Consider the following 26,091-nt stretch of genomic DNA (forward strand, 5'->3'; position numbering starts at 1 on the left):
TTTAAATGTCATCACCGAGAAATTGCCTTTTGTTAGGATGGTGTTATCTGTAATAATAATGCATCGGTTTTATATAGCCCTTTTCTGGGCACTCAAAGACGCTTTACATTGCACTATTCGTTCACTCCATACTCGGTGGTGGTAAGCTATAAATTGTAGCCACAGCTGCCCTGGGGTAGACTGACGGAAGCGAGGCAACCTGTCTTCGCCATCGACCCCTCCGACCACCACCAACCACTCACTCACTCAGTCTCAGCTTCCAAGGTCTGACGGGATTGGGCAGAGCAAAGGCGGTATGGCCACATGTGAAATGGGACATTGTCACCTGGTGGCCAGCGGATGGCGCTCCAGGAGATCTTTACAAAATCAAATTGCCAGAGTTTCTGCGGGGCATTAAAAGTCATTGAAGGATCGTGCAATGTACAAATGGAGATAAGTATTTATATTTATCTGAGGTTCGAGAGCAGGACTACACCTCCCATATGCCTCTTCCGGCCGCCAGCCCATTTAAGCCCCCCGTCTACTAACCTCGTCCTCTCGTTCGGGGGTTTCCGGCCCCACCCTCCCTCCCTTTTACTAATTTTCTTCCGCTTTTCGAAGCCCCAGAACGTCATTTATCACATGTTTATCAATAAACGTTTGTGTACATCGTATCTGAGGTTGTGGTCCTTGTGAGCGAAACATTAAATGATACTTAACAGCTGTTACATACAATATAGTTGCGTTTAGTTGCAGGTTTTCAATCAATTTCATGCCAGTTTTGAACAAAATTTTGCGGAAAAGTTTCCTATTGTGTCTGATCAGTCCCTTTGTGTTCAAATTATAAATGCATTGTCTTACTGCAACCTACAAACCCTGGTTACTCATCAAATGTATATAAACATAAATATGGTAAATGGACTCAACTTATAAAGCGCTTTCATACCTTTATCAGGCCCAAAGCACTTTACAGTCAGGGACCAGTCCCCCATTCACGCTCTCATTCATGCACCAATGTACGCAGACACTGGAGGCAGTAGGATGAAGTGTCTTGCCCAAGTGTGCTTTTGCAGGAGCTGGGATTTGAACCCACAACCTTCTGATTTTACCTTCCATTTAAATTAAACGTGACTTTTCCTTGCAGTGAGGTGTAGAATCATCACCACTGACTTACTGAATTTAGTTCTTTCCATTCAGCGCAGTGAATTATTTTCTTAATCTTTTCAGTTTCGCTGTCACCGAAAGCTCAAACACCCAAATCTGACTCCGGAGGCGAGAGGAGAGAGTCCCTCGCTTGACCCGTGAGCCTTGATTTGGGTTGGCTTTGAGCAGACGGAGGCCGGTTCGGAAAGAGTGTCGGGAAATGATGTTATTAGCCTCTTTATACGAGCACATTACCAGGAGTTTAGCCAGGATTTATACGGGGTTGGACAAAGAGGGAGCTAATCTGGGGGCTCGGGTTGTGCTCGCATTTTCAGACCAAATTAAGGCTTTAATTGAGGGCAGAGGCAGGGAGCGGGAGAGACAGGCGCTGAGAAACGGGAAATTGGGCAAAATGCATGAACTGAATGTAGAATGTAGAATGTTAGGATTAAAAATGCTTTGATTTGTCTGCACTATGTTGACTTTATTATAAGAAATTATGTTTACGCTGATCATTTATTTGAGTGCCATTTCTATTATCCAAAGCCACAACGTCTGGATAGATCATCATTTATGGCTTTGTCATTTTATGGGCACCATTTTGACTTTATGACCATTCGAAAGATGTCATATTTTTTTTACAGTGGAAATATCATGCATATGGGGCTTAAAGGGACTATACAGAGTTAAAAATGTTTTTAAAAAATATGTATTTTCCTCCCCCTACATGTTCCAGCCATGTCCTAATGTGTAGAATGAGCCCAGACCTGCCTCTAAAATCCTGCGCTGTCACTGAAAAAGTTGTTACTTTGGGTCCGAAGTGCCGTCATGCACGAGCTTAAAGCAGTACTAAGTAACGTGTTTACCTTAATAAATCCTTTCCGTAGTCGCTGTGGGGGTAATACAAGTGTTTATGGGATAATTGGAGGGTCTTTCATCTCCCCCTGGAGTCTCTGGCCAGAAAACCATGCTTGCAACTTTCCCTGCTCTGACCCGGAGGTGCAATACACACTAATAGAATCACGAAGAAGAAGCTAACAGGCTAACGGGCAAAGCTAACTGCAGGCTAGCATCACTTAAACAGTATTTACAGCCAAGTTTGAGTGAAAAAAAAATTTCCATTGTGTAATTGGATGTACAATATCCCTCTGTCCCTTTGTCTTTTCTGTCAGTGTAGTATTTACTCTCCAAGACAATTAATAAGTTAAAAGAATCGTAACTTGCTACGACACCTGCAGTTGCGCTTATGGCCTCTAGGGGCAAGAGTTACTTAGTACTGCTTTAATATAGAAGCTGCAGTTACACGGAAGACCTGAGGTGGCAGTCGTGAGTATAAAATGGCCAACTTGAATCTAGTCCCTTTAAAACTAGACTTAAAACACTATTGTGGGTGCTTATTTTTTATGTTTTATAATTTGAAACAATATCTCTGTAAGAATTAACCAATTACCCCCTTTCTCCAGTTCAGCTTTACCCAAATCTAAAAGCTTCTCGACTGGAGCTTACAGCCAGCGTGAGGCGTAACAAAACTGATCGTGACTTTTTTGTTGCATTGTTTATCTCACATTTTTTAAGCTTTTTTTTTCGTGTTTTTGTCTCTTTGTTGTCTGTTTTTTGTTTGTTTTTTTGTCTTGTTTTTGTAGTTTTTTGCTGCTTTCTTCATGTTTTTTCCCCCTGCTTTTTTGTCAATTTCTTGTCACTTCTTAGCTGTGTTTTTAACTGTGTTATTGTTGCTTTTCCGGCAGTTTCTTGTTGTTCTTTTGTTGCTTCTTCGCGGCTCTTTTTTTTGTTGCTTTATCATCACTTTTTAAGCATGTTTTTGTCGCTCTTTTGTTGCTTTTTTTCCCCACTTTTTTGTTAGTTTTTCATCATCGTTTCTGTCGCTGTTTTGAAGCTTTGTTGAAGAAGCTTTTAGATTTGGGTAATGCCAAACTGGGTAATACCAAACTGGCTCAGGTGGGGATAAAGAGGTTAACTGAGCGCATTTTCTCCAGGTCAGCTTTACCCAAATCTAAACGTTAACAGCCTATAGGCCAGAGTATCGCCTCATTTAAAAGCTAAGACCTGTTTTTGTCATCATTTCATATTTTAGTATTACTTTCACAAACAGTGCTTCCCACATTCATGCCCTTCATCGGAGATTTTGTCGTCAAATTGTAGGAGAAATTAACCAAACCGTTTCCCAAATTTCCGTGAATTTGGACCGATTCTTTCGACAATGCCTTGCAAATTGCAGCGTTTTGTTCTCGTGAAGAATCCATCACACTCAACAAAGGCCTGATTGAGTGAGTCGCCGTGACCAGCGGAGTTGAAAGCGATTTGTCTGTGGAATTGGACCGCGATGGAGACAGAAGAACGGCGCGATACAAGAGCGAGAGAGCGATTTACAAAGAAACACCAATGAGGAGGAAATCAAGTTACCGACCGTGAGATACAGAGACTGATGTGGTTTGTAAAGGTGAAAGTCGGAACATGTTAATATCGTTCAAAAGTGCATTTATTTCTGTAATTCAACTCAAAATGTGAACCTAATATAGGGCATAGACTCATTACATGCAAAGTGAGATATGTCAAGCCTTTGTTTGTTATGATTTTGATGATTATGGTTTACAGTCTATTTTCTAAATATTCTAATTTTATGAGATTTTAATTTGGGTTTTTTACAAGCTGAGCCATAATAATCAAAATTATAACAAACAAAGGCTTGACATATCTTTGCATGTAATGAGTCTATATCATATATCAGTTTCACAGCTCAAGCCTAATTTTCCGAGTTTCCCCTGCATACATCCACACCAGACCTGGGCAAAATACGATGACTCAGTCCGGCCCACAACTTAGGGCATTTCTACGACCCTGTCGTAGAAAAGCTACTGCTTGAGGCGGGACTAATGTGGGACAACCGAAGCGCATAGCAGCCAATGAGAACATAGCGGATGTGACAACAGAAACAGCGACAAGAAAGTTGGACAAGTCATTCGGACATGGCGCTCCCGCCACATGGAGTTCAGTAAATGACTTCTGTCGTTTATGTCAGAAAAACTTAAGAATACAAGCATACCGGAGTATTACGTGAAGTGGTTGCTTGTGTTGAAAAACTACAAAACAAAGGCGCAACAACGTAACGCCCGTTCAGGGAGCTGCTCTGATTGGTCGGTACTAGGCTCCATATCGCTGCGTCACTTCCTTTGAAAGCGCGCAATGGAGTGTTGCCAGACCCTACAGAACTGCAGGTGTCTTAGCATGTTATGGTTTTTTACTCATTAACTCTCCGTGAGAGTAAATACTACACTGACAGAAAAGACAAAGGGACAGAGGGATATTGTACATCCAATTACACAATGGAGATAATTTTTTTCACTCAAACTTGGCTGTAATTACTGTTTAAGTGGCGCTAGCCCACAGCTAGCTTTGCCCGTTAGCCTGTTAGCTTCTTCTTCGTGATTCTATTAGTGTGTATTGCACCTCCGGGTCAGAGCAGGGAAAGTTGCAAGCATGGTTTTCTGGACAGAGACACCAGGGGGAGATAAAAAAAAGACCCCCCAATCATCCCATTAACACTTGTATTACCCCCAGAGGGACTACGGAAAGGATTTATTATTCTTTCAGTATTTCTTTAGTATTTATTACATAGAAATGGCTCAGTTGAGTTGACAACAGCAAATCTTACAGTAGATTTCTCCCTGTCCTCTACTCTTCAGTCTGTTATAGCATCACATGAACGCAACCTTTTTCAGTTCAAAATGTTTGTTTTGTTTTTCTGCAGAATATTGTGACAGTGAACTTATGGAGCCGTCATTAAATCCCAAAACAGTGCCACAAAAACAGAAAAAAAAACAGAAATATTATGGCAGGATGTCACAGCGAGTGACGTTTCTTTACGACTTGTTTGTTCAGCAGCTTTAATTAAGTGGCGCCGATTGCTCATCTCGACGTGAGAACGCACCCGAGAAGTGACAATCCGCAGTGTGGCTGTCACACATGGCAAGTCTTACTCAATGAGAAAGTACCGGAGCAAAGTACGCACTGGCTCATTATTAAACATTGCATATGGTATTAGACTCACGCTTAATTTCATGTTATAACAATGTTCCCCTCGTCAGAAACACAACAGGATTTTGTTTGATTCACAGTTTTAATCCTAGTTTCTTTTGCTGCTGACGCAAACACTATTGAAGCTGAAGAGACAAAAAACATCAAGCTAATTATTGTTTTTTTCATAGGCTTTCATTGGACACATTGCTTACACTTACAGAGTCCTTTAACTGATTTCATTGACTGTTGACTCGTTGAAGAAATGTCTATTCTACTATTTATGTGCAGCACTTGGGAAAGTTTAGTTTGAGACAATGTGGTATAGAAATAAAAATGGATTGGATTTTATAAATGGATATGGGCACAGTGGCTTTAGAAAATTGTCAGACCAGTTTTCCGATATTTCTATTGACACTCAATTTACATAAATTAAGACGATACACAGCAAGTGAAAACATAGCTTTTTCACACATGGACAGTGTTTGAGAATTTTACTACCAAGCTCTTCCACGTTTTCCCTATTTAAATATGGTTACATGAAGTGTTACACTACAAAGTATAATTACACAAAATTAAACAATGTGGATTTTCTAAGCGGATAAAAGGGGGAACTATATTGTAAGGCGTAATAATACCAGGAGTAGTTCGAAATCCGCGCAGTAATCTTCACTTTACTGCGCAGTAATCTTCACTGTGCGGATGCCAAACTACTCCTGGTATTACGACGCCTCACATTATAGTTCCCCCTTTTATCCGCTTAGAAAATCCACATTGTTTAATTTTGTGTAATTATACTTTGTAGTGTTACACTTCACGTAACCATATTTAAATAGGGAAAACGTGGAAGAGCTTGGTAGCTTCTATCTTGACCAGTTTTGGGAGCTACAGTGGAGAGGGGGAGAGGCTAAATGCTAACGCCGTCTGCGCTGTGTTTACGTGACTGAAGGCACGGGGGAAGACCAGACAGGTCCTAAAGAACTCGTCAAAGCTAAGGTAAGAACATATCTCAGTATGTAAAAACGGTGGCCTATTCCTTTAACCTTAATGTAGATTTACAAATGTTTCGTGAAATGGATTAAGGTTAGGGTTAGGAAAAGTGATTTGGCTAGGGTTAGAACAATGTAGGGGGCGGGATCATGGTGTAACTGGGTTGGAGGGTAGAAAGACGCTGGCTGGCATATGTAAACTATTTTGGCCATTTTGTATGCATAAAGTGCATATTGGTATCTCTAAATGTATGTTTTCCCCCTATTCACCTGCAGTGTCTCGCCTTAATGTTCTGTTGCTAAAAAGTCTGCATTGAATCCCATGTTTCAATGAATACAAACTGCTTAATAACATAACATAAACGGTCAATGGCTATTTCCAGACCCCGCTGTAGTAACTGTGTAGTAATTGTGCTTGTGCTCCTACAGAGTTGAGTTACCTGTGTGAAGAAGGGCTCGTAGATCTCCACGCCTTTGTCCGAGCCCTGGGTGAGCACCTCGCGGCCGCGGTGCCAGCTGTAGCGCACCGGGGGGTTGGAGTTGGCCACGCAGCGCAGGAACACCGTCCGCTCGTAGTAGAACTGCTCCTTGGCCTCTCCGATGCTCTGGTGCACGGTCACTATCGGGTCGTCCAGGTCTGGGGGAGCAGAGAGAGAAGACGTCGATTAACATGTGTCCGCGGATCGATAACGCCGAGGGTCAGTCATTAGGAGGAACACCGAGACCGTGTGTTAACATGATGTCCCGACTATCTGACTAATGTTGAACAGGGATGGAAACAGAAACATTACTCTTATAAAAAAAGAGTCTGAATGTCCGCACTATTCCCTATATCAGTGGTAGGCAAAGTCGTTTTTTTTTTTTTTTTGCAAAGCAGACTTGCATTATTTCATGGCGCTGGGATTATTTTCCCTTCACATTTTGCCTGACATAAAAACAAACAGTGCTGTGTGATGTTGTCATCAGGCCGCGCTGCTCAGTTTACTTGTGCAGGTGTGAGGGCTGGCCAGCAGGGGGCAGGTGTGAAACCTTAATCGAGGCAAACTTAAAATCATTTGTACTTTCATGACTGTTCAGAAAACAAAAAATATTCAGCATAGTTTTTTTGTTTAATACAATGAAGACTTTTTTTTTAAAGGCAACAAATATCGTTTGAATAATCGTGATTTCAATTATGACTAAAATAATTGTGATATTTATTTTTTCAATAATCGAGCAGCCCTAATTTCTCATGAATAAGCGACTTGAATATGAACGGTTAAGGTGAAAAAAGTGCTAACGTTAGCGGCTAACCTTTAGCGCGGGCTGTTAAATGACTGATAGCTTCCTCTCGAATAATCCGAGCCATTCATGTAAAATTCATGTTAAATATAACGAAATCTGACTTGTATTTATCCATAAATATTCCACTGTCTCATGAGCTTGGTCTTTTCGCAGAAATACATTATTCCCGGAGTTTAGCGAACTTTTAGCAGAAGTGATTTTTTTTATTTTTTATATGATAGTTTTTTTTAAATTTAAACGTCAATAAAACGCCTGTAAAGTGGACTATATAGTCGACTATATAGTGCGGGCCTATGTAGTGAATGAGGGGTTAGGGCAGGGGTAGGCAAGTTTGTGTCATGGAGGGCCGATTTTCTTCATTGCCAAAACACCAAGGGCCGAAACACATAATTGTAGCTGAAAGTAAAGTACTTTTTTTTCTACAAATATAAGTTTTGCACGTAATATATGACCTAATAGGTTGTTTTGCTGGGAAATGTAAAAATACTGACAGCATTCTCCACATTTTAGAGTCCTTTTCATGTATTTGGTCTCTGATTTCTGAATAAATGTTTCTTCAAAATTCTCTTGGGGAACAAAGGTTTTATGCTGGAGGGCTGAATTTGGCCCCCGGGCCTGACGTTGCCTACCCCTGGGTTAGGGACTAGGGTGGACATTCGGACACCCTATACAGAGTTTAAAAATGTTAACATTCTGTATTTTCCTCCCTCTACATGTTCCAGCAATGTCCTAATGTGTAGAATGAGCTCAGACCTGTTCACCACAACTGCCTCTAAAATCCTGCACTGTCACTCAAAAAGGTGTCACCGAAGTGCCGTCATGCACGAGCTTAATATAGAAGCTGCAGTTACATGTATGACCTGAGAGGGCCGATTTTCTTCATTGCCAAAACACCAAGGGCCGAAACACATAATTGTAGCCGAAAGTAAAGTACTTTTTTTTCTACAAATATAAGTTTTGCACGTAATATATGACCTAATAGGTTGTTTTGCTGGGAAATGTAAAAATACTGACAGCATTCTCCACATTTTAGAGTCCTTTTCATGTATTTGGTCTCTGATTTCTGAATAAATGTTTCTTCAAAATTCTCTTGGGGAACAAAGGTTTTATGCTGGAGGGCTGAATTTGGCCCCCGGGCCTGACGTTGCCTACCCCTGGGTTAGGGACTAGGGTGGACATTCGGACACAGCCAAGGTCTGTCCAACATGGCGGTTTCCCGTGTGCAACAACATTAAATTTAACAAGAAATATCAACACAAGGCAAACTATTTTCATTACAGGTGTTGAGTGATCCATGATTTGAGAGTCTCCCGTATTTGAGTGCCGCCCGACCAATTTGTGTCTGTGATCGGAATGATGTAAAGCATATCGGGTGACGATCGGCTGTGAGCAGATCCCCAGACGCTCCTGCCTTTGAACAGAAAGCGGGAGCGTCTGGCCAGGCTGACAAAACACAGTCTGCTCTGAAAAGGGAACATTTAAAAATGGTTAAGAGAGTCTGGATCCCCCCCCCCCCGGGTGTCGCGAGGCTCCCGGGGCGAGCTGGCTGTTCACAAAAAGTAGATTGCAGAAGTGGAGGAGTGGATGAAAGAGAGGATGAAAGAGCACCTCAACAGTTCAAAGGAGGTTTTCCAGTAGGCGACTGTGGAAAAAGTCACAATACAGGTCCACAAAGAGCTAAATATAATAATAGACTGTGTATTATCGGGCTGTATTCAAGCACACTGTCCACATCCAAAGCCCATGCTACAATATCAGCTTGTTTCTAACCTAAGTAACCACAATCAATCTTGTGTGATGCGCAGTTTGTGATTGAGGTTAAAGCCGTGATTGGGGTGAAGAGGTCCAACCAGGAGGGGTCAGGCTCTCGTTCCCGCAGACGGTTAGCCGATGCTGAAGAGGAAAAGAGCAAAGTCCGCCCCTGGAACTGATCGGGTCGATGGCAGGCTCAGCCCGAGGGCACATCGACTTTCGCCGGTCAATGAGTGAGCGGCTTCTGCTTCGAGTCTCACTGTGTCACGAGCCTCGATTAAGGATGACAAATATGGAGCTCGAATGGTGTCGGACGTCCGTCACTTGGCATTGACGCGTTTTATTTCTACGACTGGCTCTGACAAGTCGCCCCGACGCCTTTGAAGGATAGGCCAGAATTCCCCTGCAGGAACAATAAAGTACACTCGAACTCTACAAACCTCTGTGCTCTCGGAGGTAGTGGGAAACTAAAGCCACATCTGTGAAGACAAGCGGTAAGTCCACACTGTTGCTTAGTGGTCACGCCATTTTGTAGTGATGTCTAGAGAGGAAAAAAGCAGCGCACTCAAAATTTCCAACCATGGATCTTGGAGAGTAGCAGCATCGATGGTCACTACCTACACGGGACAGTGCATATTGTTTTTGGATAAAACACTTACATAAACCACTAGACTGAAAAATTGCTAGCATTAACTGCCTAGCTTCACATGTTAGATGTTCAATAGCTTCCTCTCTCAGGCAAATCGTTTTGATAATCCAGGCCAATTTCATCATTAAAGGGACTATACAGAGAATGAGCCCAGACCTGTTCACCACAACTGCCTCTAAAATCCTGCACTTTCACTCAAAAAGGTGTCACTTCGGGTCTGAAGTGCCATCATGCACGCGCTTAATATAGCAGGTGCAGTTACACGTATGACCTGAGGTGGCAGTAGTGAGTATAAAATGGCCAACTTGCATCTAGCCCCAAATCTAAAAGCTTCTCAACTGGAGCTTACAGACTCTGGGCCAGGCTCATTTGAAAGCTAAGGCCTACAAATCTGATCTAAACTCTTTTTGTCACACTTTTTATTTTGCGTTTTCATCATGCTTGTGTTGCTTTTATATGTTTTTGGTCACATTTTTGTGGCTTCATCACAGGCATGTTACACTAAAAACCAACAAAAAAAGCAAATGAAAACGCAACAGAAACAACTAAAACTTTACAACAAAAACTAGGAAGAAGCTTAGATCAGTTTTGTAGGTCTTAGCTTTCAAATAGCCTGTAAACTTGTCACATTGCATGGCATGACTGTAAAATCGTCTGCACTCGTCTCCACTGTGCGATGGTTTGAATAGAGAATCGTGTTGTCGCCGCGGCTTCAGGCTCCGGGCGACGTGTGTTTCGCTGAGGCAAGTGCCGCATGCAAGCGCTGTTTATTTACGTGGAAAAGTGCAGGGAAAGTCCTGTAAAATGCGCAGTGTGACCCGCTCATGCCGAGCCTCTGTTGCTTATGACGTGAGATCGTATTTGCAGCGAGAGAAGACTCACTCTGCATCTCGTCTTCCAAAATAGCTCTCTACGATCAAAGACGAGGTTCTATTTTAAATCTTTGTCCCTGTCTCCTTGTACGGCCTACAATGAGTGATCGTTTGATGCAGATGGCCAAAATCACACAGAGCACACCTGGCTTAGAGACTATAATTTTAATGCCACAAGAGCAAAAAATCTTGGCATATTTCATTATATTTTAAGATATGAAAACGCTCAATCAAACAGGGAAACGAGGGGAAATTATGATATTCAAAGCTGGACACAACGGGAAACCTTTGAGCAAAAGATTGTGTGAAATTTCAGTCAGCACTGCAGCTGAATTTGTTTTAGACCAGAGTGTTCGTGTTTTTCACAAAGTCATTGCCTCTAAGGAAATTGATTCAATACCGGTTTGAATCAGCTTTAAAGGGACTATACAGAGTTTAAAAATGTTAACATTCTGTATTTTCCTCCCTCTACATGTTCCAGCAATGTCCTAATGTGTAGAATGAGCTCAGACCTGTTCACCACAACTGCCTCTAAAATCCTGCACTGTCACTCAAAAAGGTGTCACCGAAGTGCCGTCATGCACGAGCTTAATATAGAAGCTGCAGTTACATGTATGACCTGAGGTGGCAGTAGTGAGTATAAAACTGAGAACTTCCATACAGCCCCTTTAATACCGTTCAATGCCCTGAGGAAACCCTGCAATATTCATCCATATTTGTTCCATTTTCACTTGAATTTTGACAATCTTTGTTGCATAAATACTGGAGATTTTGTTCCAGAGTCACATGATCTGCGGCGAGGAGAAACTACTGAACTGCATACGTCCAAATCGCCAACAGATTGCAGAGAATGAGGGGTTAGTTGCGGGCCTGGACATTCAGACACAGCCACAGATGAATGAAGCGCCTTGCCCATGAACGTCCCCGCCCTGCGATCTGAGCGGGGACAGAACCTCCAACTTTTGAATCCGCTGATAAGTTCTCCAAACGCTAAGTCCCTGCTGCTCGGCGTTTGTCAGAGGATAAAGCGTACAAAACTGTACGGGTAGCTGTCCGTCACTGGAGCCAGAGAAAATCGCCTTTGAATTTGACACATTCGGTGCTTCCTCGCGGATCGGAGAAGCCTTCCCACGGCGCCAGACAGTCGGGTTATTTGACAAAACGGCTGCGCTTGATTAAAAGGATTCAAACTTAATCATCTTATCGCGTAAAGCCTCGGCAAATGGCGCTCATCACTGCCGCGGCATGCTAATACTCGCCTTTCAGATTGTGTCCGTTCGCTAAAACGGGGAAAGGGGGGGGAAGGCGGTTTCTCTTTCATCTACGCCTTCGGACGCCATCTTTTTTTTTTCTTTTTCTTTTTTTTACATGAGCAGAAAAAAAAGCAATTTAGGCTGTGATGATAAGTTTGAAGTGAGGAAGCCTGACCTTACGGGGTGAAGGGGAAGCGATTGAGAGGTAATGAATGAGATTAAGTGAACAGGGAGAGTGATGGGAAGATGAGATTATGGGCGTAAAAAGTACATATACAGTCGTTCTAGGCAAAGGACAGAGACTTACAGGGGACACGTTTGGGAGTGACCTGAAAGATGAAGTCGCAAGTGGCTTGATATAACATTGGCAGAGTAGACAAGAAGTAAAGTGTGGAGTACATCAGTGCTTTTCTAAACTCTACAAGTCTTTTCGATGAGTGGGTCAATCATACAGCCCTCCTAGAACCGCCACCTTAACATGTTGGAGGGGTTTGAGCACCCAAATGACCCTGGGAGCTCTGTTATCGTGCCCCTGGTAGGGTCTCCCATGGCAAACAGGTCCTGGGTGACGGGTCAGACAAAGAGCAGTTCAGAAATCCCTTATGAGAGACCAACAGGCCCGGTTAGAACCATGAGACCGTCCTTCTGTGGACCCACCACCTGCAGGAGGAGCCATAAGGGGCTGGTGCAATGTGATTTGTGCAGCTCCAACAGCTGCCCCCACGACCCGGAAACAGAAAAGTGGAAGAAAATGGATGGATGGAGGGTCAATCATACAACCTATTTCCACCAATCACACTGGTAGATTACACATATAAAGTGCGCCGACATTGCTGCAGTACCTGCATATGTGGGCTGCAAAACTAGCTAGTTTTCCAGTAGAAAGCATTGCACTTTTGACACTTTTTAAAAACTTTCTACAGCCAGATATTGGTCCTGTGATAACACTGGGTTAGTTACAATTAAAGGGACCAGGCGGGTTTTCGTAAGAAACATTTCAGAAATGTTGTATATTAATGAGGGCCAAACTTTGATCGACAAGCCGTTAGCATTAGAGCTAATGGCTGGGGCGTGGCTACGACCGAACTACATGCCCCGAGAGGGCCAAGTCTGCAATTAAGATCCCGCCCTTATGCTCTTTTTAGGAACATGCTCCGTCAGAGTAGGGTAGGAGGAGTCTCTAAATCCGCCATGATTTCCCCCTCGAACGTGGTTATTATGGTAAACGGGGAGGAGTGAGGAGGAGCTGTCTATTAATCATACAGTCAAAGTGCAAGATTTGTGGTCACAAATATAAGCTTATGAATGTGTTACAGCTAATTGCTAGACAAAACCCCATCAACCTAAAACATAAAGTTCAGTTCAGTTTTCTTTGACATTGCCCATACACAGACTTGAAATTGCATTACTCACAAACAAGTTGATCGCGATATCAAAAATATACACTGCCTGACCAAATAAGTAACTTTAATACAGGGGTCCTGAATAGAAATTCACTGAGGTCCAAACTGAAGAATAATTGTCAAGCAAAAGTCCGGAACATACGGGATTAATTGTTTGTATACTTGTATACTTGATTGTCCCCGTAGGGAAATTTGTCCTCTGCATTTAACCCATCCTTCGATGCCACTGGGGCGACCCGTAAGGAGCAGTGGTCGACGGCCGTGCCGCGCCCGGGGACCCATCTCCATGATGTGGAGCCAGGCTGATGGTCAGAATCACCTGGCTGGAGGATTCACCTATTGCACATGTTTTTAGTGGTAGGGGAAACCGGAGTACCCGGAGGAAACCTACGCAGGCACGGGGAGAACATGGAAACTCCACACAGAAAGGCCTCGTCCTGGTGGGAATTGAACCCGGAACCTTCTAGCTGTGAAGCGGAGGCGCTAACCGCTGCGCTACCGTGCCGCCCTTCACTGTTCACTGTTATATGACTGTTTTTACCCTTTATTAAATCCAATAATAATTACTGAGCTTTGTTATTTATTTTTTCTACATTTTGGCTCCTAAATAGCCTAAAATAATGCCTGTGTTATATATCTATTATCTATTATTTACAAAACATTGCCAATGCAGTGCTGTGTTCCTTCTCTTTGCTCAGTACTTGACACTGAGACCGACCTGGTTTAGTCCAGGTTCCAGCCTTGCTCATTATTTTTAGAAAACGATGGGGAAACAGCGGCGCCATTTGTGTTTAACAGTCGCACATGCATATTTAATTAGATAATTGGGATCTTCTTTAGCGAGCAGTATTTCAGTCAAGAGAAACAGAAAGAGTAAGTAATCCGGTCCACCATTTTGTGACCTCTGCTCTAATATTTCATTGGGCCGTCTTAAGCTTCGATTGCAGCACACATTCGCAGTGGCTTTGTTTTAATAAGCTTATGCAATGTCAAAAGATCCAGTGTTTCATTCATTTTTCAGCAAGACCTTGTATAGATGATGGGAGAGCGTGACCACTGCGCAAAGCTTTCTCCAGAACAACCAAAAGATTCTCAATGGGCTTAAGCTCTCGACTCTGTGCTGGCCGATCCCCCTCCTGCTCCCTGAACCCCTCTTTCACAGTGTGAGCCTGATGAATCCCGGCTTTATCATCTTGGAACATGCCCTTGTCAACAGGGAAGAATAGATCCTAAGATGGAATACCCTGGTCCTTCAGGTCGTCAGCTGATCTCATTCTTTGGGCACATAGAGTTCCTGAACCTAGACCTGACCAACTTGCAGCAGCCCCAGTTCAGTACAGTTAGTTAAATCCAGGGAGGCGACATTTTTGGTCACACACTTGTTAATAAGTGAACACTTTGACGCCACACCTGGATCAAAGCAAAGCAAGCAAACAGTGACTGCATTATGAACGAGCCCCCAGAGAGAAAAAAAGTCCACGCGTGCAGCTATTAATGGATGATCGTGTGGCTGTTAATTCAGCGGCAGTGGCCCTCGCCCGGCTTTGCTGAGGATCAGGTCCTAATGGCGCTCCTCTGGGCCTTGTGTACAGGACGAGAGAGAGAGAGAGAGAGAGAGAGAGAGAGAGAGAGAGAGAGAGAGCAGGGGGGGCAGAATGCTGATTCCTCACTTCCATTAAAGACATGTTCTGCCCTACAGCCCCTTAATCAAAATCTTAGCTGCGGTCAATACTTCATCCTGGATCCATTACCGCGTCTCAGGTAGCAGCAATTACCTGTGGGGGGTGTCAGGGAGAAGCCAAGGAAGGAGCGGGACAAAAACGGACCGATTTGACTGTACACTGCGATAGAAAACAACAAATGTCTTGATAGTGATTTGAAATAGAGGAGAATTTATCCTCGTTGTAGAGTAAACTCCCATGGCGTGTATCGTAAAGGCGCCAAAGTATGCAATAAAAACAAGACGGCTGTGCTGTATACATGTTTTGTATAAAGGATTGACGCACTGGGATATGTTGGTGTTGCTCTGACTGCTTAAATGCACTTTGAAACGAAATATTGGTATATTTTGTTGTTGTCTTGGAGGAAATCAAGAAATAAGTTTAACGTCTTAATACAAGCACATTTGCCCTTGATTTGAATCGGTAAGTAAGAAAAAAAACAATGCAGTCATGAGTTACTTAGTCCAACTGTGTTATTAATGTAAATAATTCCTCTCTATGGTAAATGTAAGCAACTGAGTACATACATTCCAGTCATGTAATCTTATTTTCTTCTGGTGTAAATGCCTTTTTGAGGACACTTGTCTACTTAAGGAATAGACTATTTTTTTGTGCTAAATTCTCATTTGTTGTGGATACAGTCCTCACCTCACGTATTACTGTGAAATGCAAATGTTTATTATGGTGAATGTGTAGCTCATAAGCTTCTTGCTTCAGCCTAGGGCTGCTCGATTATTGAAAAAATTCAATAATCTCCCGATTAAGGAGAGGTCTCTGTTTCACACCTGCCCCCTGCTGGCCAGCCCTCACACCTGCGCAAGTAAACTGAGCAGCGTGGCCTGATGACATCATCACACAGCACTGTTTTTTTTTTATGTCAGGCAAAAGCATGAGCCATGGCACGTGACATGCGAAAGGAAAATAATCCCAGCGCCATGAAATAATGCAAGTCTGCTATGCAAAAAACTAAAATAAAATCTTTTTTTTTCCGATTATGCTGATTTTGTAAGCGCTTAGTGTAATAATCGAAATTGCAATCAAATTTCGATTAATTGCACAGCCCTACTTCAGCCTACTCCTTTTGAGCATCTATGACTGTTTGTGTATTTTGTAAATTAGGAAAATGTAATCTGCTCAAATAAACTAAACTAAAACTAAAAATAATCCTCGGGTTCATTATGTTAAATTTTGCTGTTTCTTCTTCTACGGTGTCAGCGCCTCATTGTTAAAAGCCCAAACTGTCCTCCATATTTTAACCTCTTCACCCCTGCCCTAATTAAGCATTTTCTCCAGTTCGACTTCCCCAAATCAAAAAAAAAATGCACCAAAAAAAGTGATGGAAAATCAACAAACAAAACAGCACCAAAAATACAACGAAAAAGTAACAACGTGAGGAAAAATCAGATCACTTTTGTCGATCTATAGCTTACAAATGAGCTGTTATACTGGCCTGTAATCTCTCCAGTCAAGAAGCTTTTAGATTTGGGTTAAAAGCGGTTAAAAATTCAACACTGTTTTGGTTCTGAGCCATTCTGTGTGTAAACCACCCCATAAATCGAAACTGAAGACAATTACTCGAAATAAAATGTTCTCTTACTTTAGCTTAATTACTGATATTATGGCAAAAATATTCTCACTTTTGGTCATTTCACTTCAGAGACATCTTTGAAACAGTATAAGTTTCATTCTATTCCATTTCCTTCCGTTCGAATGCAACTTTTTAATGTAACTAAAGTTTAAAAGCACATTTCACACCTTTCAATGGGCAAAGCAGCGCGGTCATTCCAGGTTTACAATCTCCTAGAACAGCTCCCAATCCGCTTCTAACGTGGACTTAAAATTTTACTTTCTTGTTTTTTTTGCAGAGTCGGGACTTTTCTTCCAAGTAAATAATTCACAAGAGACACTTCGGTAAATCAGGCATTTTATCACCCGCTCGTCCCGGCCTCTCTGTCACCTTTTCCCTGATTAAAAAGCCTCTATTTATCCACGGTGGCAGCACACATGAAGCGACTGACTGAGCACTTGAGGAACCCATGTATAGGCGATAAGAGTCTGCGGTGACAGAGTGGGAGCGTGTTCTCCCATTATACGCAGAGGTCCGGGCTATTAATAGTGCCACGGTGATATGCAAAACGGGGAGTGGATTCTTGCGGCTCGTGCGGATAAATATGGGAATATGGAAATGAACGCGCTGGATTAAAACGTGATGAATTTAAAGCATTTCTCCGCCTTCGTCATCAGTCTTGCGGGGAGGGTTGGGGTGTGCATGTTTTAGCAGGGACGAGCAATTAATTGAGTCCAAAAGGCAATATTTCATCAGTTAAATGATTTGAGCTGGCATCAGTCTTCTAACACAGTCACGGTTCCTGGTTTGGAAATGTCCCCATCACAGATAAAATATGTCCTGGGTAAAGATTTCCAAGGCTGGGAAGTGTCTTTCTGTTTGGAGTTTGGATATTCGCTCCGTGGCAGGGTGAGTTTCATCCTTGTGCTCCTCCTTTTCCCCAAAACTCGGTCCCAGCGCCTAACAGTGCTGATTATATCACACAATAGATACAACAGCGATCAAACAAATCCACAATATATTGCAAAATCGCTGAGGTCTTCCATGTCGCTGAGATTTAGAAATGTTTTCTACCAAAACCTACAACAATAAACAAAAGGAAACAGAGCAAAAGTTATGTTTTAGTTATAATTTTTCCTAATTTGGCTCAATTTTAGCCAGGTTTTGATTTTAATTGCTACATTGTCGAAAATACCACAATACCAAGACATATATTTTGCAACCAGCCCATCGAATAAAGAAAAGCGCTGTGCAAGCTTCCTTCTTAAAATGCAGATTTTGAGAAGTTTGGTCTGTCTTGAAAGTCCTATATGAAAGATACAGACAGCAAAAAAACAAAAACAAAGGGGGAAACAAACTACTCTTTCACCTTCTACGATACCACTTTAAAAATTGCTGAATAAACAATATATAGTCTATCAAATAAAGACACAGAGACAAGTGCAAAGTGGTTCAGCAGCCCAAAAACAAATGCTAACCATGATACTTGATGTTAGCTTCATGCTAACGGCTCGCTTCAAGTGCCGGCTTTTCACTTGTGCTGGACAATCTGCTTAATTTTAATTCAACTTTATAAGTGTATGCTAAATCCTAATTGTCCACCAGAAAACATCTAAAACAGGGGTGTCCAAACTAAGGCCCGCGGGCCAAAAGCTGTACCCTGTGTATATTAACCATAAATTATTCTTTTCATAGCAGTATAATAGCCAAAAATATAGTTATTATTTATTGCTTAAAATGCACCAGAATGCAGGAAAACGCATCTAAATTAAAACAAAAAAATCTGTAGGAAACACTGAGCATAGTTAACATTTTATTTTATTTGCTAAATAAAATACAAGGTGAAGTTGTATATCTGACCTCGACTGAGTGCGGCCCAGTTGTTTGTATAATTTTCTGTATGTGGCCCTCAGTGAAAACAGTTTGGACACCCCTGTTCTAAAAAGAGGCCACGCCCCCTAGTGCGAAGCGATGCCGACTGTATCAATGGATACAGTAGTCACTTGTTTCAAATACAAAGAAAAATACTTTACCTGAGACGATCACACTTTATATTAAGTACACCTTATTCAGCCTTAATAAATCATGAACTAACATTGAATTAATCATGAACTATTCATTAAAAGTGTGACTTAATACTGAATTATTATAGCTCTTAAAGGAACAGGCCACCGTTTTTTACATACTGAGATATGTTCTTATCTGAGCTTAGACGAGTTGATGCGTACCTGTCTGGTTTTTGTGCGTGCACTCAGTCACACAAAAGACCAAAGATGTAGTTAGCATTTGGCCTCTCTCAATATATTCCTATAGCTCCAAACAGGGGTGAAGTTGGAAGCTACCACGCTCTAACACGGGCACGCACAAAGGTAGACAGGTGTGTATCAACTCGTCTAAGCTCAGGTAAGAACATATCTGAGTATGGAAAAATGGTGGCCTGTTCCTTTAAGAAGTTTTTACCTAATAAACCATGAAGCAACAATTTCTAAAGACATTTTACATACATAACCAAAGCTATTCATTAGTGGTGAAGACTGCCTTCTCTCCAGAGTGTCGCCTCTTGTTCCTGAAGCACCAGGACACATTTCTCTTGGACTGCCAAACACTCAATAGCCAATGCTTCTTTTCATAACCCATGTCATGTCAAAAGAGAACCTCCACATCCAGCTGTGCCAGCCAACGCCAGTGTCAGAAAATGAGTAATTAAACAATTTCCCGTCGTTCAGCCCTGGTATGTGTCATTCTTGTGCAATTACCTGCTGCAGTCACGCTCGAGTGAACGCTTAGCTGGAATCCTGCGGCAGCGCGCGGGAGTGGGCTGCGCCGCAGTTGTTAGGGTTTGTAATTGCCGGTTTAGAGGTTCACAGGCCGCTAAATCTGTCCGTGTACGGCTAAACGCTCCGGCGCGCTAACCTCACCGCCATCCCTCGTCCCGGCGCCGACCGTGACCAGCCGGGGAAACTGCCTCAGCGATATCAGGACAGGGGAGGAGGCGCTTTGTGGAAGGAGAGGGATTGCAATTGAAGAGTTAAAGAGAAATACTGATACACGGGGAGCAAGTCAAATTTAGTGCTATTTACTGTCATTTCGATGCCCAAATTTGATCATTTAACGCTTCAAATGCAAGCAATTGTGCCTTTTTAATCTTTTAAGACTTTCAAACATTCCGTGGAACAGATAAATGAGGGAAATTTGGGAATTCGAAAGCAAATAGGACACAATGGGGGACATTTAAACAAAGCCAAAACTGCAGGACTATATTTTTTGCATTTTTTCCCCACAAACGTAGAAAGTAAAAAGCAAAAAAGCAGCAGATACTTGAGATACTTAAAGGCACTATATGGAGTCTAAGAATGTTAATATTATGTATTGTCCTCCCCCGAAATGTTCTAGCAATGTCCTAATGCAGGGGTGTCAAACATGCGGCCTGATCCAGCCCGTGAGATAATTTAATCCGGCCCCTGCCCTGTAGAGCATAAATTCCCGAAGCTGCAGTAATAGGTAAGACCTGAGGTGGCAGTAGTGAGTATAAAACAACCAACTTGAATCTAGCCCCTTTAAAGGTGCATCATGTAACTTTTATGCGGAAAAAAAAAATGATATTTGTGCGTATTTGACCTTGTAGTGACCCAGCGGCTGTATGAGTGGTCAGCATGGCGCCTTTACTTTCAATCAAGTCACTTGTTTTGTAGGTTTTCTCGTGAGCAGTGAAAACCCTCCAAACAATTGATCCTGGAGCGTCCTATAGACCACTGTGATGGAAAGTAAAGGCGCCATGATAACTACTCATACAGCCGCTGGGTCACTACAAGGTCAAATAGGCACAAATATCTATTTTTTCAACATACAAAGTTGCATAATGCACCTTTAAGACATGTTCGTATTTATTCAAGAAATTTAGACTTAATGCCAGTTTCAATCCAATTTAATGCTTTGAATTAGCATTATATTGACTGGTTAACACATTTTTTACTTCCTTTACGTGAATTAGTCACATTTACTCTAGAGTAGTAAAGTAAATGAGGAAAAAGATCCATTTAGATGAGTTTTGTAGGTCTTATTTTTCAAATGAGGCACATTTGGGTAACTGCCATTGCAACTACCCACTATATACAGCTATGTGATAAATAGAATAAAGTGTTAGAAGTACAATTTCTTTGAAAAGTTACTGGTACTTCAGCGGGGGAGTAATCCTCGATAGGTGCGGTAGCTTAGAGGCCTAGCAAAACATTAGTTGGACAAATAGACTCAAGTGAATGGTTGGGATAAAAGCCGAGGTAAAGACTAAAGAGGGAGCTTCATTACCACTTCAAACAATCGCTTCTCGCTTTCATCTGCTCTACCGGAAAAAAAAAAGAAAGAAAAAATACCTGGAAGTAAACTCACATTACACTGCTGCAAAATTGTCTCTTTCAGGGCTGAGCAAAGTTAGGTTATTTAATGAGAACTTTTCAGATAAAAATGGTATCAAGTGCAGCTTGGACAACTTGAAATGATCTAAATGAAGCTGTAAAACGACTGAGAAGCACCACCTCATGACATCAGCAGGTGGGGGAGAGCGTTTACTGGCTTTAACCGAGTAATAATGTTACATACTCAAGAAAAACATAGCTGAGGCAGTGTTTTGTATCGGTAATCCTGCATATTCAGCCCGTTTCCCTCTGCTCTACCGCACAATGCCAGCCCACACTCAAGTATACTGTACGTCACACGGAGAATTCCATAAAGTGCCTCTAAGCTTTAAAGTCCTGACACCTTCACCAAACTTGTTTTCCTCCAGTTTGGGGTCAGACTCTTGTCCTTGTGCATGTTTGAGCTGGTTAATTTTTATTTTGCTCCGTAATTTCCGCACAATATGCTGCTACGTTTTTCCCACGCTTTCCCATCTTGCGGCTTTTACAACAAGGCGGCTATCCATCCATCCATCCATCCATTTTCTTCCGCTTTATCCGGGGCCGGGTCGCGGGGGCAGCAGTCTCAGCAGAGATGCCCAAACTTCCCGATCCACACACACCTCCTCCAGCTGTTCTGGGGGGACCCCGAGGCGACACCAGGCCAGCTCGGAGACATAGTCCCACCACCGTGTCCTGGGCCTTCCACGAGGCCTTGTCCCACTAGGACATGCCTGGAACACCTCCCGCGGGAGGCGACCAGGACAAGGCGGCTAATTTATAGATATTTCTGGTCATACTGAATATTGTGCCATGTTATCAATAACAATGCACCTACATTTAATACAAGTTAGTCCAAAAACACCTGGTTATTTCTAATGAAAGAACTCTGATATGAGAAACAGTTCCAAATCTAAACATTAAGTTGTGCATGAACTTGGTTCGACTGAACACGTGGGTTTAAAGAATAAAACAATCAAAGTTCTTAACACACTTTAATGAAAGTAAATGTAGCCACTGTTCTCTTGGAATATATGACGCAGCACGAAGAGAAGAGTCCAGTATTTCCAGTGGCTGATGGTGATTCAAATGCGCTCGTACAGCTGCAGCTTATAAACCAGTGGGGATATTTTTAGTTATATGAAAAGTCCAATATCATGCTTCATTTATGCAGTACATTTAATGTTGGTATTAGTAGTCATAGTAAATGGTCTAGATCAGGGGTGTCAAACCACGGATCAGGCCCGCGAGATGATTTAATCTGGCCCCTGCCTGTAGACCATAATAGAGTATGTAAAAAAAAAGTAAGTCTCTAGCCCAGGGGTGTCAAACATACGGCCCGCGGGCTTGATCCGGCCCCCGGGATGATTTAATCCGGCCCCTGCCCTGTAGAGCAGGGGTAGGCAAGTTTGTGTCATGGAGGGCGGATTTTCTTCATTGCCAAAACACCAAGGGCCGAAACACATAATTGTAGCCCAAAGTAAAGTGCTTTTTTTCTACAAATATAAGTTTTGCACGTAATATATGACCTAATGGGTTGTTTTGCTGGGAAATGTGAAAATACTGACAGCATTTTCCACATTTTAGAGCCCTTTTCATGTATTTGGTCTCTGATTTCTGAATAAATGTTTCTTCAAAATCAAAATCAAATCAAAAGAGAGCCCTTTCCTGTGTGGAGTTATGATTTTTTAAAGAATAGGGAGGGAACTGACATAATAAGAGCTCGGGATATGAACAACACATTATATAGCCACGTGGTAAATGGACAGTCTGCCCCAAGGCGGCTGTGGCTTCAATAACAGCTTGTGCTTGTTATTAATGAAGCTACAGTCAAGTTGGGGCTTTGACCAAATCACAGCATGTTATTATTATTCATTTATTGGAAACATTTTCTGTATTATATGCAGCCCGAGACCCGCCATGGGAGCTGAATTTCGGCCCCTGACCCTAAATGAGTTTGACACCCCGGTGTAAATGTACACGCATAAATAAAGCATGATACTGGACTTTTCATATAATAATAATTCATATACAAACTTGCAGTCACCCCGTCCCCAAGTTCTCACACTGAGCGAGACCAGCGGCAAGACAGGGGCTCAGTGACGTCAGCACCGGTGTGTGCGCTAACCTGCTGCTACTGTTAGCAAAACAAACCTAGTAGCATGTGTCCAAAGGCGCCCAGATGGCACTTTTCACTGCGGATCATTCAAAATTGAGCAAGAAATACAGTGTGTAATGAGCAGCTTTGGGGAGTTTGCAGAAAAACAAGGATTCATAGAGTCTTATCGCTGCTGTTTAGGAAAGAACAAAACAAAGAGGGGCCCCACACATTGAGGATGAAAGTGTGTGAGTCTGACTGGCTTTAAATCAGCGGCTCATGTACCAGCAGCAAAATGTTCCTGTGGTGCGAGAATGCCTATAAGGAAGGATGAAGAGAACAGGTGTCGTCTTGGGCAAGTAATAATATCATAGGATTCGGCTATCGTCACAAACCTAATCCAAATATTAAATTAGATTGAACTTGATGCAGCGAGCGGTGAAATGACATTGCAACATCACTCCATCCTCATGCTTTCCTCTCTATCCCTCTGTAAGCCACGCTCCTCTGGCTCCAAACGAAAGCCCGGTCCTTATCTTTGACATCACAGAGCAGTTTTTTTGTTCATTAAAGACGCCGGGCTAATGTCGCCAGGGGTCAGCGGCTCCTGCTGCGCATCAAGCCGCGCTGATGATTAACCGCAATGAATCAAGCGTCAAGGCACTCGGAGACGCAGGGGTGGTCCACTCCTGACGGCTCCCCCATCAATCACGGACGGAGGGCAGATGTGAGGGGAGCGGAGCCTGGAGTCGAATCAGGCAAATGCATGAGTAACGGGGGATTGGTTTGCGGTATGAGCATCGTGAACTGTCCATGTGAACAAAAATACCTTTTAGAAGTATATTCTGGACCCATGCCACATCGCCCTGAGTTCTGATAAGCACAAGTGGCAAGAGGATTGAATTGTTAATGCTGTGAATTTATGAACAGCTTTTCTACCTGGATAAGGAACCACTCACCATGTACACTCTCATACACCAACGTATGCTGGACACTGGTTTAAACAATCAGAGAAATTTATGGTTCGTCCGCGTCAAAAAAAATATGACAGCTCATGTAGGAGCTTCTGTTGTTGATCTTCTTTATTTAACCGGGAAAGTCCCATTGAGCTTCAGAATCTCTGTTACCTGCAAACGTATTGACTTGAGTCCTTACAGCCTAATATGCCAGAGTGATACCTCATTTGAAAGCCAAGACCTTCTTAGCAAGTAACAGGTAAACAGGGAGGTCTTGGCCAAAGGAATCCATAGTACGTGTTTTTAGCAGTAGGGGAAACCAAAGCACAGGGTTTAGGCAACGGAAAGTCAAATGTGATGATTTATTATGCTCTTTAAATGCCCAAATGCCAGATTTTGAATGCCACACACAAATACATTTATTTCTATACAAAGGAATTAAAAGAATAGGCCACTGTTCTCATCTCTCTTAGACGAGTTCATTTGTATCTGTCTGGTCTTCACGCGTGCCCTCAGTCACGTAATCACAGCACAGACGCTAGCATTTAGCCTCTCCCCCTCTCCTCTAAAGCTCCAAACAAGGTGAAGATAGAAGCTACCAAGCTCTTCCACGTTTTCCCTATTCTAATAAGTTTACATGAAGTGTTACACGATCCAACTATAGTTACACAAAATTAAACAATGCGGATTTTCTAAGCGGATAAAAAGGGCAACGATGTTGTAAGGCGTAATAATACCAGGAGTACTTCGACATCCACGCTGTAATATCTTCACTTTACTGTGTGGACGCTGAACTACTCAGTATGTAAAAACAAGACAAATTTGGATATCGTAAGGCAAACTGGACACAGCGGGAAAAATGTTAGCAAAAAATGATGTAAAAGTGTATAAAGATCACCAGAAATTGTCTGCAAAACCAGTGACTGAATGTGTTTCGCACCATTTTTTTTTGTATTTTCAACAGGCCTCCAGTATAAAAAGGTCAAACAGTGCAATTTTGATTTAAGGTCTGTTGGAATCAATTTAATGCCTTAATATTAGCACGATTCATTCAATGACTCTCGATGCTTTTTAATGAAACCCTGAAACCTCAAACAGCTATGGAAAGAACATTCAAACAATCTATCTAACTTTAAAAAAATAAGAATGTCATCAGGAAACCGGTCACACAAACATACGGCAGATCTTTCACCATGCGGCTGGAGTATAGAGTATGACGTCGGACATAAAATAACCCCAAATCTTCGAGAGGACAGCATCGAGTAGACAGAGTGTTAATGAGGTGCGGGGCTGTAACTGCAGCAGCTGTCTCCTGCTCCTCCCATGGAAGGGTGGCTGGCTCTGTGTGCAGGGCTCACTGAAAATATGGGGACGGGGCACAGGCGATTAGGAGAGGAACTACCTGGCAACCCGCCAACAACAGACTTCACCTTCAAGCTCGCCTTTATAAAGCTTAAAAGCAAAGCCGAAAAAAACCAAGTGCCCCTTAGAAATACAGAGAACAAAGGAGGAAATGAGCTCATGTCTGAAATGTCTCTTCAAGAAATAAATGAATAGCCATGTCGTTACTTTCTTTCATTTCACAGACATTGGAGAGAAGTCCATCAAGATAGAGACAAATAGTGACTCTTTTACATTTTGTTTGAAGGGTTAAGGTGTTTGTTTGTATAGACTCCCATGGCGATGTTATACGCAGTCCCTCCCCAAGCTTTACCTTTACAGACCGTACCAGACTGGAATATTTTTCGCTAGTGGTTGGTCATATGTGTAACTGCACCTTCTATATTAAGCTCGTGCATGACAGCACTTCGGACCCGAAGTAACACCGTTTATAGTGCAGGATTTTAGAGGCAGTTATGGTGAACAGGTCTGAGCTCAGTCTACAGGGCATTGTTGGAACATGTAGGGGGAGGAAAATACATAATTTTAACATTTTTCAACTCCATATAGTCCCTTTAAATCCTGGCACTAGAGCCAGACCATTGATATATTTGTGAGCTGG

General features: G+C 42.4%; 1 protein-coding gene and 1 long non-coding RNA gene across 5 annotated transcripts in view; one reads left to right on the forward strand and one right to left on the reverse strand.

Moving 5' to 3' along the window:
* The window catches only part of LOC306975364, a 712,990-nt gene that overhangs the window by 343,307 nt on the left and 343,592 nt on the right, over nucleotides 1–26,091 (forward strand). The gene's annotated exons all lie outside the window — the stretch shown is intronic.
* Nucleotides 1–26,091, reverse strand: part of LOC306975210 (MAM domain-containing glycosylphosphatidylinositol anchor protein 2) — a 489,592-nt gene that overhangs the window by 260,919 nt on the left and 202,582 nt on the right. For all 4 annotated transcript variants that reach the window (XM_079572669.1, XM_079572670.1, XM_079572668.1 and 1 more), the window contains exon 4: nucleotides 6,584–6,780. In XM_079572669.1, the coding sequence (XP_079428795.1) occupies nucleotides 6,584–6,780 (197 nt within the window). The remainder of the gene's footprint in view (nucleotides 1–6,583; nucleotides 6,781–26,091) is intronic.

The sequence above is a fragment of the Gobius niger genome, assembly GCF_951799975.1.
Source record: "Gobius niger genome assembly, chromosome: 15".
Classification (NCBI taxonomy): Eukaryota; Metazoa; Chordata; class Actinopteri; order Gobiiformes; family Gobiidae; genus Gobius; species Gobius niger.